Source organism: Pseudorca crassidens, chromosome 5, assembly GCF_039906515.1.
Source record: "Pseudorca crassidens isolate mPseCra1 chromosome 5, mPseCra1.hap1, whole genome shotgun sequence".
Taxonomy (NCBI): domain Eukaryota; kingdom Metazoa; phylum Chordata; class Mammalia; order Artiodactyla; family Delphinidae; genus Pseudorca; species Pseudorca crassidens.
In genome coordinates, this window is record NC_090300.1 from 79,431,690 (window position 1) to 79,450,098 (window position 18,409).

General features: G+C 48.5%; 1 protein-coding gene across 1 annotated transcript in view; it reads left to right on the forward strand.

Annotated features, from left to right (window-relative positions):
- ITGB5 (integrin subunit beta 5) overlaps positions 1-18,409 on the forward strand; it is a 111,695-nt gene that overhangs the window by 8,047 nt on the left and 85,239 nt on the right. The window contains exons 2-3 of the mRNA XM_067738647.1: positions 1,494-1,579; positions 11,912-12,116. Of these exons, the coding sequence (XP_067594748.1) occupies positions 1,494-1,579; positions 11,912-12,116 (291 nt within the window). The remainder of the gene's footprint in view (positions 1-1,493; positions 1,580-11,911; positions 12,117-18,409) is intronic.

Consider the following 18,409-nt stretch of genomic DNA (forward strand, 5'->3'; position numbering starts at 1 on the left):
AAGAAGCAGAGAGTTAAAATGAGCAAATTAGGGAAATGTTACAGTTTTAAGATGTCTTACAACCAATATTGTTATGTTGTTTTGTGGAGCTAGGGAATAGTCTCCGCCTCCCGGTGTTTTCTCCTCCACTCTCTCTTGTTAATCTCCTTGACTCTTTTTTTTCCCCTTTATGGTCTGAGCCCTTTTTCCTGGGGCTGGTGGCCCTGGGTTTTTCTTTTTTCTATTTATCTGCTGTGCCCCTAGGCAGTAACCAGTAGAGACCAGTGAGTCTGTTAGTGCTGTGAGGACCAAATAAAGTTATTTCTGTTCAGAGAAAAACCAACCAGTTCTGCTCTTGGTCAAAAGAAATCTGTCGGGGATGTTTCAGAAAGGAAGAAAAAGAACTGGATGCTAAGTTTCACCAAGAATGTCTTTGCTGTTGGGGGTGGGAGCTGGAGGGGCGGGTAGAGTGAGGTAGGGAGGTGGACGAGGAGAGGGGACAAGGGCTTTAACCTCAGTACCACAGTGGAGCCTGCCTCGGGAGGCCCCTCCCCATATGAACGGCACAGGGACAGGGGGTGGAGGAGGTACTGGCCTGGGCTTGAAATAAGTGACTTTTATAGCAATAAAGAAGTTTCCTTCTAATCTTAGTTTCTGATTTTATTTAAAAATCAGGGATGGATTTTGAATTTGATCAAATGCCTTTTTATTACCTCCTGAGGTGGTATGTTTTTTTCTTACTTGACCTACTAGTAGATATATTGAATTAATGGATTTCCCATATCTTAAGCTGACATTGTTTTCCTGGGATGTATTCTTTTTTTTTTTTTTTTGCGGTACGTGGGCCCCTCACTGTTGTGGCCTCTCCCGTTGCGGAGCACAGACTCCAGACGCACAGGCTCAGCGGCCATGGCTCACGGGCCAAGCCTTTCCGCGGCATGTGGGATCCTCCTGGACCGGGGCACGAACCTGCGTCCCCTGCATCGGCAGGCGGACTCTCAACCAGTGCGCCACCAGGGAAGCCCTGGGATGTATTCTTCTTTAAGGGCTGTGCTGGCTTCTTTTGGTACACTGTGGATTTGGTGTGACAGTACCTGATTTAGGATTTTCTTATGCCTGAAGAAGATCGATCGGTTTTTTTTTTTCTTTCCTTTTTGTACTATTTTTGTCATTTTGGCTGGACTAAGTGTAAAGGGGCCTTGTTCCCCCTCAATGAGGCAGGACCTGCTGTGTTACTGGAGAAGGCGGTGGGAACTAAGTGGGTGCAGCAGAAGGAATGGGAGTTGCTAACACAAGTGTGCACGTGGTGGGTGCTTCAAAAACTGTCAGTCTTTAGCTTTGGCCAGTGAGCCTTCACCTGCAGTTAGCACAGGGGCCTTGCACTCCTCAGCCTCACGGAGGTCCCCTGGTAAAAAAAAAAAAGGAAGTGACTCCTCCTCCCGCCCCATTCAAAAGCCTCATTAATAGAGATTACGGCCAGAAACTAATTGGTGCATCTTTATCTTTCTTTGAAGGTCTCAACATATGCACTAGTGGAAGTGCCACCTCTTGTGAAGAATGTCTGCTAATCCACCCAAAATGTGCCTGGTGCTCCAAAGAGGTATGTGGGAGGGGGAGGGGAGGAGTGCTGTGAGGGGGTGGGGGAGGGGTGGGGGAGGGCGTGGGCTGCACCACAGCACACAAGTTGACTGTGCAGAAAGTGTGCAGATTCTGCGAATTGCCTCTTCCTCTTTCTCCCAAGGCGATGACGAAAAGAAAAGCTACCTTTTTATAAGTTGGGTCTCTAGGTAGTGTTGAATGTTTTAATCCTGTTTGGGGGAAGCAAGGTCTTCCTTCCGTTTTGTGGGGGAACCAGTTATGACTCTTGTATAGTTTTCTGCAATTTGGTAAAAGACCTGAGCTTGTGAAGTGAGTCTGTTGCATAACAATTTAAAACATGCCTGGGTGGGTGGCCTGTTGGTGGACGCCAGTCATTGTGGAGTGGCTTATCTGAGGATGAATAATATGAACTGGCCTCTGTGAAATGATTTTATTTGAAAACAATGGCTGATGTTTCTTCAAACCCTATAGGAAGGGATGTAAGTTCGGGGTGGTGATAGGCATATTGCTATCGTAAAGCAATACAAATACCAGTGCTTGGTGGGCTCATCAGGAAATATTCAATTTCTAACCCTCCTGTCTTGGGGGAAATTTCTGGGTCACTTTTCTAAACTTGTTAGAACCATGGAGCACAAACCCTCTCTGCACTAGTACACCGTTAAAGTTATTCTTAAAAGAACCCAAGATTTGCCATTTGGGCTGCCTCAGCCTCTGCAGTTCAGTGTGCGTGCCTGTCAAGAGGAGCAAGGATGGCTCCTGGGAGGCCAGACCTCATCGCCATGATGCAACTCCAGAAGTCTAGGGACTCCTTTAGCCTCTGATGGCTAAAAACAATCGTGTGGGGACCCCCTACTAGATGCCACACACTTCGTATATCGTATGTCTAATCCGCACGACAGCTCTGTCGGGTGGGTGGCAATACACCCGTTTTACTGATGAAAATCTCAGTCTCAGAGCGGGGAAGTGACTGTTTCAAGGCCACACCATTTTCCAAAGCTAGGGTTTCAGTCTGGCTTTCTGGACTTCCGAGCCCAGGCTCTCTCTTCTAGGCTACGCTGCCTCTTCCATGTGACTCTTCTAGAATTTTTTCTAGTAGAGAGTAAGATTACTAAACAAGCTACTTTGAGAGAGGACTCTTCCCAACATATGAACCCCTCGTATTTGTGCTTAATTGTACTGCCTTTGTTATCAACTTTCTTTAAAACCTTTCACTGGTTCCTTATGACCTGCATGACAAATCCAAGTTCTGTAGCCCCTGCCTGCCTCCCCACCTTCATCCCTTGCTTGCCCCCAAGACTTTAGCCCCAGGGAATGACTTGAAGGTCCCCAGAGAGTCCTGACTGATGAACACCCTCATGGTTTTCCCTGTGCTGCTGCTTCTCCTGCAGGGCCTTCCCGGCTTTCCCCTCCTTTCCCTGACCAACACCTTGTCTTCAGTTTTCAAGAGTTAGTTCAAGGGCTTCCCTGGTGGCGCAGTGGTTAAGAATCCGCCTGCCAATGCAGGGGACACGGGTTCAAGCCCTGGTCCAGGAAGATCCCACGTGCCATGGAGCAACTGAGCCCGTGTGCCACAACTACTGAACCCGTGCGCCACAACTACTGAACCTGTGCACCACAACGACTGAAGCCCACGTGCCTAGAGCCCGTGCTCCACAACAAGGGAAGCCACTGCACTGAGAAGCCTGTGCTTCTCACTCAATGAAGAGTAGCCCCTGCTCACTGCAACTAGAGAAAACCCGCGCACAGCAATGAAGACCCAACACAGCCAAAAATTAAAAAAAAAGAAAAAGTTAGTTCAAGACTCATCTACTCCATGAAAACTTCCATGGTTTTCCCCCAGACACATCTGTCTGTCCACCCAACCATCTATCCATCCATCTGTCCACCCAACCATCTATCCATCCATCTGTCCACCCAACCATCTATCCATCCATCTGTCCACCCAACCATCTATCCATCCATCTGTCCAACCATCCATCTGTCCATCCATCCATCCATCTGAAATTAAAATGTAAGCTCCCTCCACCAGAATGTTATGGCAGTGGTTTTATCTGGTTTCCTCACTGCTGCATCCCCCACACCCTGACTGGTGCCTGGCACATAGTAGTTGCTCAGTAAGATTGATGGAAGGATTTCACTGAGTGGCTGTTTATTACGTGTCTGCACGTACAGGCCATGACCACCTCTTTGTCTCCCCTGTAGTCCGTCCTCCTTCTGTCGCACTTATAGCCTCTTATTCTGTGCATTTGTTTTCATGCCTGCTTCCAATTAAATCATCATCTCCTTGAGAATCTTTGTCTTATTCATCTTCAGATCTGGCCAAGAATCTGGCAGGAATTCGTATTTGATAAAAGAAGCCTGCTAAAAAGACATGGAGTTAGAAAACGAAAGTTTAAATCTCAGTTTTACCATGATTTATTGTCACTTTGTTTTTTTTTCTTAAATTTTTTTTTTTTTTTTTTTGCGGTACGCGGGCCTCTCACTGCTGTGGCCTCTCCCGTTGCGGAGCACAGGCTCCAGACGCGCAGGCTCAGCGGCCATGGCTCACGGGCCCAGCCGCTCCGCGGCATGTGGGATCCTCCCGGACCAGGGCACGAACCCGTGTCCCCTGCATCGGCAGGCGGACTCTCAACCACTGTGCCACCAGGGAAGCCCTATTGTCACTTTCTTGGTATGTAAAATGAAGATGACAGTTCTCACCCTCCAGCATTTTGGGAGTACAAAATGAGATCAGTTCATGAGAGGGCTTGTGGCTGGGACCGCTAAGTAACCAAGCCTCCTGAACCTTGTCATCTACGGATATCTTCTAGTGGAATGTGGGCAGTGCGATTAGGAAGCCGGGCTGCATTGTCTACTTTAGGTCTCTTCCGTTCCTGTGCTAGTACTTCCCAAGTCTGACGTCCCAATCCTGGTAGTGACTGATGTTATCTCGCGGAGCATATCATTGTCCTGGCCCCACACCTGGGTTCGCTCTGTGCTTATAGCCTCAATCTTGGCTGAAGAACCTCCTGTGCTGCCTGCCTGGGAACGTGGCTTCCCATCCTCTTGGGAGGTGAACTTTCCCCATGGCCTGAGTGTGTTTCAGAGAGCTGGGTTTGGGGCATTCAGGAATAGTTTTGATCAACCCCTGCCTCTTAGCAAGACAGGATAAGTGTGGCCGAGTGCCTTAACAGTGAATCCTGGGACATCAGCACAGAAGTGAGGTTTCTGCCAAGAACACACGACCTGTGTGCGCTGGAGGGCTGGTGCCGAGTGGAGGGCCAGGTCCCTAACTAGTGTGTTCCCGTGGATGCTGATCCGCCACAGATTAACCCCGAACACATTCTGTCAGGAGCCCGCCGCGCCAGATCCCACAATGGCTTCCTTATTTATTTGGGGTGGAGGTGGGGACGTCTTGCTCTGCATTTAACACTGCTTGGAGCCTAATTCCATCTCCTCTCCCCAGTCCCCCCTCTCGTCCCTGTATTCTCCCACAGGTGTGGCGTTTGAGTCAGCCAGTGCCCTCACCGCCGCCCCCCGCCCCGTCTCCACACTTCATGCTGGTTCTGTCTGCCTGGGTCTGCTGTATGGCCCCATTAACCTGGCTCTCCTGTCTTCATTTTCTAACTGTGGCTTAATTTTCCCTGGTGGCTTTAGACAAGGGGTCCCCAAGCTCTGGGCCACGGACCGGTACTGGTCTGTGGCCTGTTAGGAACCTGGCCGCACAGCAGGAGGTGAGCGGCGGGCCAGCGAGCGAGCGAAGCTTCATCAGCCGCTCCCCATCGCTCGCATTACCGCCTGAGCCATCCCGCCCCCCCCCCCCCCGGAAAAATTATCTTCCACGAAACCGGTCCCTGGTGCCAAAAAGTCTGGGGGCCGCTGCTTTATTTATTTTTTAATGTGTTTGGGGATATTTAAAAAAATTTTATTTATTTTTGGCTGTGTTGGGTCTTCGTTGCTGCGTGCAGGCTTTCTCTAGTTGCGGTGAGCGGGGGCTACTGTTCGTTGTGGTGCGCGGGCTTCTCATTGCGGTGGCTTCTCTTGTTGCGGAGCACGGGCTCTAGGTGTGTGGGCTTCAGTAGTTGCAGCACGCGGGCTCAGTAGTTGCGGCACACGGGCCCTAGAGTGCACGGGCTTCAGTCGTTGCGGCACATGGGCTCAGTAATGGCGCACGGGCTGAGTTGCTCCGCGGCATGTGGAATCTTCCCGGATCAGGGCTCGAACTGTGTCCCTTGCTTTGGCAGGTGGATTCTTAACCACTGTGCCACCAGGGAAGTCCTGGCACCTTTGCTTTAGACCTTACCCTCTGGCTTCAAGACCAGAGTTGCCAGACTCTCCCTTACCCTAGACGAGGAAGTGGAGGGTATGCTGCTGGTCTTTACCACACAGCTCAGCCCCTGTCTCCTGTCCTTCATCACAGCCCTGGGCTGTTCTCGGCCAGCTTGAGCACTCCCTGTGCTGTTTGTACTGCACGGTGTAAAACATACAGCAAACTCTGGCAGCTTATTATCTATTTTGTCCTTCATTTTTTAAAAGTAGACATTTGTCTCTGCTCCAAGAGAGTAAGTCTCACAACCCAGCTAGCTCTGAAGAGCCGTGTGCGGGGAGGAATGCGTGTGAATGCTTTTACGGCAAGGCCTTGGGACAGCCCATGTTATTTCCACTCACATTTTCTCACCTGAAACCAGTTACATCCCTCAGCCTAAGTGCAGTAGGAGCTGGGAGACTTAACCTAGCTGTGTGCTGGGGAGGAAGGGGGAAGGGGCTTTGTGGACCAGCAGCCTGTGCCAGGGGCAGGGAGGCCAGCGTGCTGGACAGAGGACAAGGTTTGGGGAGAAGTGGGCAGGGCTGAAGGACTGGCGTGTGGTCCCCCCGGCCCTGCACGGAAAGAAGGGTTGTGGGAGCCCCGGTGGAGGCAGAGGCAGACAGGGCGATGGCACTCAGGGTTGGGGGTGAGGGAGGCTCTTGAGGTGTGAACGTGAGCCAGCCTGAGGCCATGTTGCTGTGAGCGGTCCAGGCTGCTGTGAAACCAGAGGGAGAAGGACTGGGCAGGCGTGGCCACCCCGTGGAATCCCGCGGAACAAGAACAGGGAGGCCTGGGGCGCTTGGATGGTGGATGTAGGGGCAGACGTGGGAGGAGATGGAGAACCTGGGCCGCGGGGAAGGGTCTTTGCCTTGGAGGTGGACGTGGAGAGAAGGAATGAAGGGGTCAGTAGGACTGGAGGTGGGAATGTGAGGAAGGAGACAGAGTAGAGGCTGGGAAGCAAGACCGGCCGCCTGGGCCTCCTGGGAGATTACCGTGGTGGGGAAAGGAGAGGGAGGGCGCATGACCTGTAGTCTCCTTTGAGCTGGGAAGGAATGAAAAACATAAGCGTCCGCCCCAGCTCACGATAAAATACAGATCTGTGGAGAGCATCTCTCTGCGGTCCTGAAAGAAGCATCTCGGCCTCTTGCAGGTGCTTCGTGAACATTTGTCCAGTGCATTAAGGGAGCCGAGCGGAAGCTGACAGGGATTTCCCCCTCCCCCAGGCAGGCAGGCCACGTGGGGGTGTGTTGATGGTGCACAGAGTTCAGTCTGTCATCCCTTAACCTTCTGCTTCCCTCCCCTGCCCCCTAATCCACAAGGGCTCCATCGAGCCAGGGCCGAAGCCCAGAAAGCAGCTGGCTCCGTGCCTCTGCCCGGCTCTCTGCCTGTTCACCAGTTTGCGACTTCTTCCCCCTCATCCCAGGATCCGGCAGTCTGCCCCCTTTCCTGCTTGGGTTCCTCTTCCCCCAGGCCTGCAGTTTCTCAACTCCTCCACCCTGCTGTTTGTTTCCGCAGCAGGCAGCGAGGCGCCCAGAGGATGCGATGACCAGAGTGGCACAGGCGGACAAACCGAGTGCCCTGGCCACGGTGGCCGTGGGTGCAGGAGGGACGTTTTTGATTAACAAAACGTAGGGGAGTTCAGTGTACAGTGAACAGTAGACCTCATTATATCCTCCGTGTAACAGGCGATGGAGGGAGCAGAGAGGGCCAGGTGGTAACAACTCCGAGCGAGCGCCAGTGTCGGAACAAAAGTAAAAGCCATCTACATTTGGAACGCCTCCCTTTTCTTTCTTGTATTATGACCGCTTAGTGACTAAAAGCCCTGCAAGGTATTTCAAGTTCCCGTGTGCATTCTGTTGCTTCTCTTGGTAACTTGCCTGTCGTGTAGTTACCCTTCCCTCGTGAGCCCTTTGGAGGGTTCGTGACGGTGTTTCTGGAGACCACGGACAGATGCTTCCTTCACGAACTGAAACCTCTTCTGGCACGGAGCCGTAAGCACCTGTGAGCATTTGAGGTGCCCCGTGAGAGCCCATCCTGAAAGTAGTTTCCATTTTTCCGTGTTGAGATGAAGACTCGTACCTGTTTTTCTGCATCAAGTGGCTATTTACCCTCCAAGTTTGATCGGTGGCAGGAAGAGCTCAGCACCTGAGGCAGCAGGGAAATACTAAATTCAGAGGGATGGAGTTTGGGGGCCCAGAGTCAGTTTCCCGCTCTGGAATTCAGCCGTGACCTTGGCTGAGAAGAACACTGAGCTTGCTTTCAGAAAGCTGAGGCCGGAGGCACTTACACTTCTCAGGAGAACATACGCGTGGACTTAGGCGTGTGGGCTTCTGATTCCTCCTCTGTAGAAGTGAGGGGCTGGCACCAGATGATGCATCCGAGGTCCCTTCCCCCTGGAACTTGCTGTGTTCTGACACCTGGCAGAGGATCAGGTGTCAGGTCTCTGGGATCTGAAGGCTCTTAGCACATCAGACTTCAGGGTGTCGCTCATGAGAGGAGGATTTTCTTAATCACGAGCCTTCCTTTCCTCCAAGGGTTTATAATTTGGGGCCTCTGCATTCACTGAATTCGAAGCTTGGACATGGTGGTATCGAGGCCTTGTCTTTATTTATACCATGTGTGAACCTGGAAGGTCATAACTGTCACAATATATGCCCCTGGTCTTTGTGGTTTTGGTTCCTTTCTTTAAATATGCATCCATCCTTATTCAAAATTAAAATATCTGGAGAGGAACTAGAGGAGGGGAATAGAGGGAAAGCCCTTGGGCTGGTGGGGTTACCACTCCCTGCGGGGTCTGCAGTGTTCTCCGTCCCTTTCTTGGGCAGCAAGAGCCTATGCTAGAAGTCAGTCATGGCTATTTTCAGACTGCATGCCGGAGAGACCTTCAACTGTTGTGGGCATCCTTGATTGATATCGAGGTAGCTGCCTTACTCTCAGAAGGTTCTCCAGACTTCCATGCCCAGAGGTGCCTCAGCCAGTGTCTTTGAGGCCCTAAAGACCTGGGACAGTGACAGGACTCAGTAAATAAAGGCGTCTCAAAGGTTCTCAAGCACATCAGTGAAACCACTGGGGCTTCCCCAGGTAGCAAGCAACTGAACTCTGTGAAACAGGAGAAGGTTGGCAAACCTGATAGAAATGGATGGCCCTGAGGCCAAGTCTGAGTTTGGTATGAGTGCCATAGTAGGCGGTCCCTTGCTGCCTGTGCCGCTGGAGCTGCTGAGAAGTGGGCCCCCCGTACTGTCACATTGCTGAGTGGTAGGCACTTCTGAAGTCATCCTGCAACTGGCAGTTTGAATGTTCTCCGTGGTGGTTCTCGTGCTGGCAGCTGGGTGACAGGAGTTCATGGTCTTTCCTGCTGGTGCAGCAGACTTCACGGAAGCCACGTGCATTGGAGTGGAGGGTTGCTACCACCTTGAAGAATGTTACTAAGGAGAATGAAGGGAAAGCTGTTACCAATGAGGGGCATGAAGAGGGCTTTGCTCCTAACATCCTAGAGAATAAAGAAGCCCCAGAGCACAATCAGGAAAGCCAGCTACACAAACAAGGTTGTAATTGGCACTCTGTGGCTGCCTCTCAGTTCTTCAGGTTTGGGAAGCACGTCCTGGACTTCAAGTCTCCTGAGGAGCCCAGCAGGTACATCTTCCCTGAGCAGCAGGTGGCCCTGTACAAGTCCTGCCTCAGGGACTGGTACTGCCTATCAAAAACGGCCTTTGAGCATATTGACTGGGAAGCTTGGACGAAGTTCATTGCTGGTGAAGGTGTCCGGGCATTAGGGTATGATTTTTGTGTGTGTGTGTGTGTGTGTGTTACGCGGGCCTCTCACTGTTGTGGCGTCTCCCGTTGCGGAGCACAGGCTCCAGATGCGCAGGCTCAGCGGCCATGGCTCACGGGCCCAGCCGCTCCACGGCATGTGGGATCTTCCTGGACTGGGGCACGAACCCGTGTCCCCTGCATCGGCAGGTGGACTCTCAACCACTGCGCCACCAGGGAAGCCCTAGGGAATGATTTTGATGACGTGAATGGCTGAGGCTGTGGTGAGGAATTATGTAGCTGCCTCCTGCTTAGGGTGAAACAGATTGGCTCTGTGACCTAGTCTATTCTGGAATGCAGGCTGCTTCAGACCAAGGGGAGGGCCGTTAGGGGTTTCCATCGCCCCCGGGAGACTGAAGATGCTTTCCTCAGCCTGGTGGGGTGGGAGAGGGGATGTGCACTGGTCTGGTGGAGACAGGTGCACTTTGACAATCGGAACTGGGTGGAGGACAGCCAGCTCCGTGGAATTGGGGGAGCTGGCAGCAAGGCCAGCATGCTGGCAAGAAGTTGAGAAATTCTCTAGCCACGTAGGCTCTGAGCAGGCGAACCCCTAAGCCCTTTCAGCTCTGGACAGCTAATTCACCCTGTGCTTCACACAGCTCAAGACAGCAGTCTCATACCTGTAAGGCCCTCAGGAAGTTACCTCTCCTTTCTGCTATTCCTGGGAGGTTTTTACTGCTTCCTCAGAGCCAAGCTAGACTGTTCGGAACCCAGTTTAGAAACCTCAGCTTTGGAATCTTGTAATTTCTACAATAATCATTGTTCTCACCCTGTTCCACAAGTGTCTGTGGAGCCATTTATATTTACGGTGCAGTCCCGAGGTTGTTGACATGCAAGATCTCCCGTCATGTCAAGAGTTCAACAGACAAAATTAAAAAAAAAAAATTCAGGTATAAGCAAACGAAAAACCAAAATCACAGAGGCCCAGAACAACACATCTGGTTTTACTTAAAAATACTGCAGAGTCTTCTTGACTTCTTGGTCTTGAACCTTGCAAAGGCCCCAGTGGGCACTGACTGGTCTTGGGGCATCCTAGACCATGATGAAGGGGGGAGGGGAGTCCCTCTGCGGTCAGCGGACTCTTGACTCATCTGAGGCGCTTTGGCAAAGTGTTTACAGTGGCGGGAGGAAGAGGGAGCATCTAACTCCTCCAGCCATTGCTCCAGTGCAACCAGCTGGAAGAGGGGATCTTCTTCTCTACATCCAGCAGTGAATGGGTTTGCTTTGCCATTGAAAACCCCCTTACAGGAAAACAATCACTGCTTACAGGTATCCTACTTTCTAACAAAGTATATAATTTCATTTTAAAGTAAATGGCCCAAACTCCTAGTGCCCCAGACTAGGGTGGGTCATCCTGGTGCACAGCCTTCTCCTAAATCCAACTGAAGAAAAGAAAGATTTTTCTTATCAATGTGGCTTTATTGTTTAAACAACAGTAAAGAGAAAAAGAAAAATATCATTTTATTCCCTCTCCCCTAGCACCTCAACTATCTTAATTTTTAATTTTTCTTTGGCATCCTGATGCAGATACCACTCTATTTTCTGATTTTTTTTCCTTAATGTTTTGAAATTTCTGCTTAGTCTTCATAACTATTTGTGATGGCTGTACCATCTATTGAGGTGATAAACCATGTTTTCCTTCTGGTTTAGGGATTTTGGCTCAAGTTTATGATTGTGCTATTCTGAGGAACATGCAGTATATATCTTATAGAGTTTTGCTTTCCTTTTGATAATTTTCTGGTGATAAATTCCTAGGAGGGGACCAAGGGCTCAAAAGGTACCGCATCGCTCTCCAGAATGGTTGTGCCTGCATATGCTAGATGAGGGAACAGCTCAGAAGTTAACTCTTGATTGTCTGAGTGATGACTACTTGGCCACTTATATGGTATCTTTCAAAAATTTTTAGTGATGCAACTTTTGACCATATCAGTTATTTTCTCCTGCTTATCGTGTAGACAGGCACATTTTTTTAAAGGAGCGTTTTTGACCATTAAAATAACGAGACCAAACATTTTTACTGTGCGTGTTTACACCTTGCAAAATGCTTTCACATCCGACACCTCACTTAATCCTCATGATGCTTGGTGAGGCACTTGGCGGAGTTTTTGTTTTGTCCGCTTTTAGGAGATGGAATGTAGAGGGTCTCAGGTCGCAGGGTGGTGATGAGACTACAGCCTGAGGTGTCCTGGAGCTGCTCTGACCGCCTCCTGCCCTCTTCCCCTGTTTCCACACCTCCAGGACTTCGGCAGCCTGCGGTCGGTCACCTCCCGGTGCGACTTCAAGGCAAACCTGGTCAGGAACGGCTGTGGCGGCGAGTTTGAGAGTCCGGTCAGCAGCACCCAGGTCCTTCGGAGCCTGCCTCTCAGCAGCAAGGGCTCCAGCCCCGCGGGGTCAGACGTCATCCAGATGACGCCGCAGGAGGTCACGGTGAACCTGCGGCCCGGTGAGTGCCCTTGGGGTGGACCTGTTCAAGATGGTGGAAAGATGAGCCGGGCCAGGGAGGGGGCAGTGGTGAGGTGTGGCCCAGACCCCAGGAAGCAGAGTCCAGGGCCTTTGGGGATGATCAGAGTATCTTTGCTATTTTAAAAAATTGTGAAATATATGTAACGTACCATTTACCATTTTAACCATTTCTAAGTGTGTAGTTCAGTGGCGTTAAGTATACTCACCGTGTTGTCTAGCCATCACCACTCTCCATTTCCAGAACTGTTTTCTTATCCCAAACTGAAACTCTGTACCAATTAGACACTAACCCCTCACTCCCTCCCCCACCAGCCCCCGGCAACCGCCCTTCCGCTTTCTGTCTCTGTGAATCTGATTACTCCAGGTACCTCATAGAAGTGGACTCATATATATTTGTCCGTCTCATCCATGACGTAGCACGTGCCAGTATTTCCTTCCTTTTCAAGCTGAGTAATCCTCCATTGTACGTATAGACACATTTTGTTTATCCGTTCACCCATCGACGGGCTCTTGGATTGTTTCCACCTTTTGACTACTGTGAATAATGTTCTTGTTTTTCGTGGGAGGATGCTGGTATGTTTACTCCCTAGTTAATGCAAGTTTCTCAGGGAACGTACTACTGCCAGGAGAAAGTATTTTTTCCTGTCAGCAAATTCCATTTGAATCAGTGACATTCTGAAGGGACGAACTTGCAGAGTAGAGATTTTTTTTGTGTGTGTGACCCTGGAGCCTCTGCCAGCCCTGGAGTTGATTGTGGTATAAGGGAACTGACAGTTTTTGCACACCTACTCTGTGCCTGTTACTTGACCTACCCGAAGGTAGCTGATGTAACTTTACACCTGAGGAGCTGTGTGCTCAAGGGCTCCCGGTCAGAGCAGCGAACCTGACTCAATATCGAGTCTTTGTGGTCGCACAGCTCATGGTTGTTTCTAGCTCACCACTTTTGTGAGGTCCCTTGCGATGTCAAGGGAGGATGTGAATGTGGTCCCTTGCGATGTCAAGGGAGGATGTGAATGTGGTCCCTTGCGATGTCAAGGGAGGACGTGAATGTGGCCAAATGAGAAAGTATCACATTGTTGAGAGAAGGCAGCTTTTTTCCCAAATCCCGTTGATTTTTAGCCTTTTCTTCTTTCTCATTGTCTAGGAAACCACTGGCAATAACTATTTCCAGGTGGTTTGTTCAGACAGGGCGGCTGGGTCAGTGGGAAGATGAGGGATCTAGTTGGCCGTCCTAGGTTCTGGTTCTGGCTCTGTGCCTAGCTCAGGGGTCCTGGGCAAGCTGCTCTACTCCTTAGCGTCTCAGGGTCTCTGTCACCTTCATTCCTCACAGCCCTGTTCAGAGGCTTAAATGAGACTTTTTGTATAAATGCACTTGAAGAGCTTTTAATTATTGTTTTCAAAGAGTAATGGCCAAGATGCAGATTTTGGAGTCAGCCACGTCTAGATATGGGTAGAGATTCTCATGTCTCAGAAATGGGTCTAGCACAGCCCTGCACGTCTTAAGCTCTTAGTGTTGCCTGTTCTTCTTGTTGTCATTAGAAAGAACTCTGAGTCACTGTGTATTTGAGAACTGTTGTATTTTGCTTATTGAATTGTCTTGGAAATAAGAAACGGAAGAAGGGTGTAAGTGGCGTAGAGCAGCATAAACTGCTGGATGGCCCAGGGATTAGTGCTGGGATTAGCTGAAGTAACTGTTTTCACAAGTCATCTCACTGGAAGGGACACTTCGCCTTTTGTTTAGTGAGATTCCAAGTTGAGAGAGAGAAGGGAGCCCTTACAAAGCTGTGTGAGTGGGTAGAGAAGAGGAAGCTTTCTGTGAGCCAATGTCCGATGGTATCCTCCGGGGGGAAGATGACTGCCTCTCCCTACGTGGAGTCAGGCTCAGGGTCAAGGGCTCTGACCTAGAAGGGGACATAGGCGTTGTTGTAGACTATTAATATATCAGAACACAGTGTATGATAAGAATGGTTACAACTAACATCAAGGGTGTGTTTTCCTTTTTAACCTAACGGCGTAACAGTCACTTCAAGAAAATTCTTAAAGTCCTTCACTTTAACACTATTTTTCATTCTTACTAGATCTTCTGTCTTTGTATATGTGTTCATATTTCTCATATACTAACAATGTATTTATTATTGTATACTGTTTTCACTTAATTTTTGGAAACAAGGACCAAAATTAACATGTCCAGAAGAGTTAGAGTTTGAGGGTCATCAGCGAGGGAGGTTTTTACTTTTGCAACTGCTCATCTAGAATTACTCTGAGCCTGTGGTGCTCTCTCCAAGAAACATTCTTCATGGTGGCAAATCCTTATTCTTTAGGGTAGATTTAATTTAGGGAAAAGTTGGAGGTCAACACAGAATCAGAGATGTCACAGTTTCAATTCCAGTTTTCAAAATCAGAATTCAGGTGTGGCTCTGAGGCAGAGAGACTGTTTGCTTTGACTTATCAACTGGCTTTTAAAACAGCCCCCAAAGAAGTGACTTGATTGAGGGCACCCTCCTTGGGCAGAGTTCTCAAAGTTCTCATGAAGTTTATGCACAATGCTTATTTATGCATGAAGCTTAACGTATACTCGATTAAAGAAAGAAATCAGTCTTATTTGGTATAGTCAAATCTCTCGCTAAGCATTATGATTCAGTTTCCAGTATTGGAAATAAATGGGAAACATGATCCTGTGTTTATACAAAATCGTGATGCGAGTGCTGTGTGCAGCTCTGGTCCTACGGGAGGTACGGTGATGGAGAGCCCTTTGCTGTGGCCGTCAAGGTGGAGGAGGGGCTGGCTGCCCTGTGGAGACGCACCCAAGCTCTGAGGGTGTTTCAGTCTGTAGAGATGAAGACTTAGGAGGAGATCAGATGATAATCTGAATTCCTAGAGGTCTAGAACCTTGTGAACATGTTTCTCAAATATAGAAACGCTTGAAGCCAATGATGCCTCTTCACATTTTGAAAATTTCAGTAATTATGAAGAGAAGGACAGTCAAACTGCAGATATTTATTTGGGGAAAGGGGAAAATGGTCTGTTGCCATTAACAACATTTTCAGTTTACCAAGCGGGTACTTACTTCAGGGCAACACCCCCGTGACTCAGGAAGGCATTCAGGTACGTAACGATTGGTTTTTCCATTGTGTATTTTTAGGAACGCTCTCCTGTCTCCTCCTTTGCCCTGCTCCCCAATACCTCATAATAGGTATTTGTTGAATGAAGTGTAGCACTTTACTAGCCTCATGCCAGACTAGTCAAGGACAAGCTTCAGCACAATATGTGAGGTACTTCACCAAGGCAAAGTTAAGTGTTCTGGGATAAGCCTGGAAAAAAAAGAAAGAAAAGTTTTCCTCTACTTTAAGCAGAATTTTTTGTTTTGCTTTGTTTTTTTCTAAGTTGAGCTGTAATTCACATACTGTAAAATTCACCATTTTGACGTATACAATTCAGTGGTTTGTAGTGTACTTGCAACGTGGTTACAACATCACCACTATCTAATTCCAGAACATTTTCATCACCTCGAAAAGAAACCCTGTACCCGTTAATAGTCACTCCTATCCTCTGCCTCCACGCCATTTTCGGCCCCTGACATCCACTAATCTATTTTCTATCTCTGAGGTTTTGCTAACTCTGGACATTTCATTTAAATCATATAATATGTTGTTTCTTATGTCTGGCTTCTTTCACTTAAGCAAAATGTTTTTAAGATTCATTGATGTTGTAGCATGTATCAGGACTTCATTCCTTTTTATGGCCAAATAATGTTCCATTGAATATTTATAGATACACCACGTTTTAGTGGATGGGTATTTGGGCTGTTTCCACTTTGGGACAATTATGACTAATGCTGCAGTGAACACTTATGTACACGTTTTTGTGTGGACATATGTTTTCAATAATCTTGATTATATAGCTAGGAGTGGAATTGCTGGATCATATGGTAATTCTATGTTTAACTTTTTCAGGAACTGCCAAACTTTAAGCAAGATTTTGTATAAACACAAGATCATGTTTTCCATTTTGTTTCCAGTCCTGGAAACTGTATGTCAGGATAACAATCTTAAAAAAACCTTAACAAAGGGTATAAAATCCTTACGAAAGGACGTAAACTTTAAAGCATATTGAAATGGTAAAAAGCTAGAGGTGGAGCAGTTAGAAAAGGTTTACTTAAGCCTTTATTTGCCTCAGTCCCTTAGCCTGTTAAAAAGTGACCTCTGATTGGTAGCTTAAACATTTTTTTTAATGTTTTATTTTGAAGTAATTTTAGAGTTGCAAGAAGTTGCAAAAATTATAGAGAGTTCTTGTGTACCCTTCTCAGCTTTTCCCAATGATAACCAGAGTTTGTAATCAAAGCCATGAAATTGACCTGGGTATCATACTGTTGACTAAACTGCAGGTGATTGGTTGCTTTTGATATGGGCTTCCTGCCAGCCCTCATCTATGCTGCTTTTCTCCCCTCTCCTACGTTCTGGTTGGAGATGGCAAGTACCTGACTTAGGTATTGCTTCTACTACCCAGACTGACAATGCACACTTAAAAAGACTTGATGATGGATGGATAGTGCTTTGCTATAGACTGAATATGTTGAAATTCTAGCTGACTCCCAATGTGATGGTATTAGGAAATGAAGGGGGGGGGCCTTTGAGAGGTCATGGGGTGGAGCCCTCATGAATGGGATTAGTGCTATCAAAACAAAACCCCAAAACCCTCAAGACCCTGGAGGGTGCTTCCCCGCTTCGGCAAGAAGTCTGTAGTGTGAAACCCAGAAGAGGGCTCTCGCCAGAACCTGACCACGCTGGCCTGATCTTGGACTTACAGCCTTTATAACTGTGAGAAATAAATTTCTGTTGTTTGTAAGCCACTTAGTCCATGGTACTTGTTATAGCAGCCTGAACTAAGATAAGATTATTTCAAGGAAACTAGAAGTGCCAAGCCCTAATTGCTTGGGGTCAGACACTGTGAAGGCCAGTAACTCTCCTGATGGTTCCATCTGTCAAGTGTCAGAATTCTGAGGTGGGGAGTGGTGTTTGGTACAGCAGGGCGGCCAGTGAGGTAGTTCTTTGCTTCTGGGTCTGGATTTAATTCCGGGTACTAATTGCCTTCTGCTGTAGTGAACAGAGAGCTGGATGATAAGTCTTATAAGTTGTGCACTAGGCCCCTAATTGCCTGCTCAGCTGTAGTCCTTTTTTTTTTTTTTTGCGGTACGCGGGCCTCTCACTGTTGTGGCCTCTCCCGTTGCGGAGCACAGGCTCCAGACGCGCAGGCTCAGCGGCCATGGCTCACGGGCCCAGCCGCTCCGCGGCATGTGGGATCTTCCCGGACCGGGGCACGAACCCGTCTCCCCTGCATCGGCAGGCGGACTCTCAACCACTGCGCCACTAGGGAAACCCTGTAGTCCATTTTTAACATAGCTGATTTTAATGTTTCTTTCAATTTCTAGCACAGAAGTATAATTCTAGGGAATCAAAAAACTACTTATATTGGGGATAGCAGGAGTATTTATTTGTTGAGACACTACTTTGTCTTAATATTTGAACAAAAATCAATCTTAAAAAACCCAAAAGTTGTTGCTAGAATTCTCTACTTTCATTTTCTGGTAATGTTTGTCATCTGGTTTATGTTCCTAAGGAAAAGCTCACTTTTCACTTTTTATTGAAGGGAAGACAGAAGAAACCTTTAAAATACATTTCAGAGGGAATGCTGGTTGCTATTGATTATGGTGGGAGAATCTACACTTAGGAACCCAGCAGTGGCAGGAATTCTTTGTGAAATACAGCTGGGGCTGGGTGTGTTGGAAGCAGGAAAAACCAGCAGGACGTGGGAGGGGCTGCTTGCAGGAGAAGCTTCCTCCTCACAGATGTGAGGTGATCAGCTTTTCTCTTCTTCTTTTTTTTAAATATTTATTTATTTGGCTATGTCGGGTCTTAGCTGCAGCACGTGGGATCTTCTTTGAGGCATGCAGGATCTTTCGTTGCAGTGCGCAGGCTCTTCGTTGTGTGTGGGCTTCTCTCTAGTTGTGGCACGTGGACTCCAGAGCGCTTGGGCTCTGTAGTTTGTGGCACACGGGCTCTCTAATTGAGGCCCGCGAGCTCAGCAGTTGTGGCGCGTGGGCTTGTTGCCCCGCAGCGTGTGGGATCTTAGTTCCCTCAACCAGGGATTGAACTCCCGTCCCCTGCATTGTGAGGCGGTTTCTTTACTACTGGCCCACCGGGGAAGTCCCTGATCAGGTTTTCTTTGGGGTTTGCTTTATCCTATTTCTCTGATCCTGCTGCTTGTCCTGAGGCG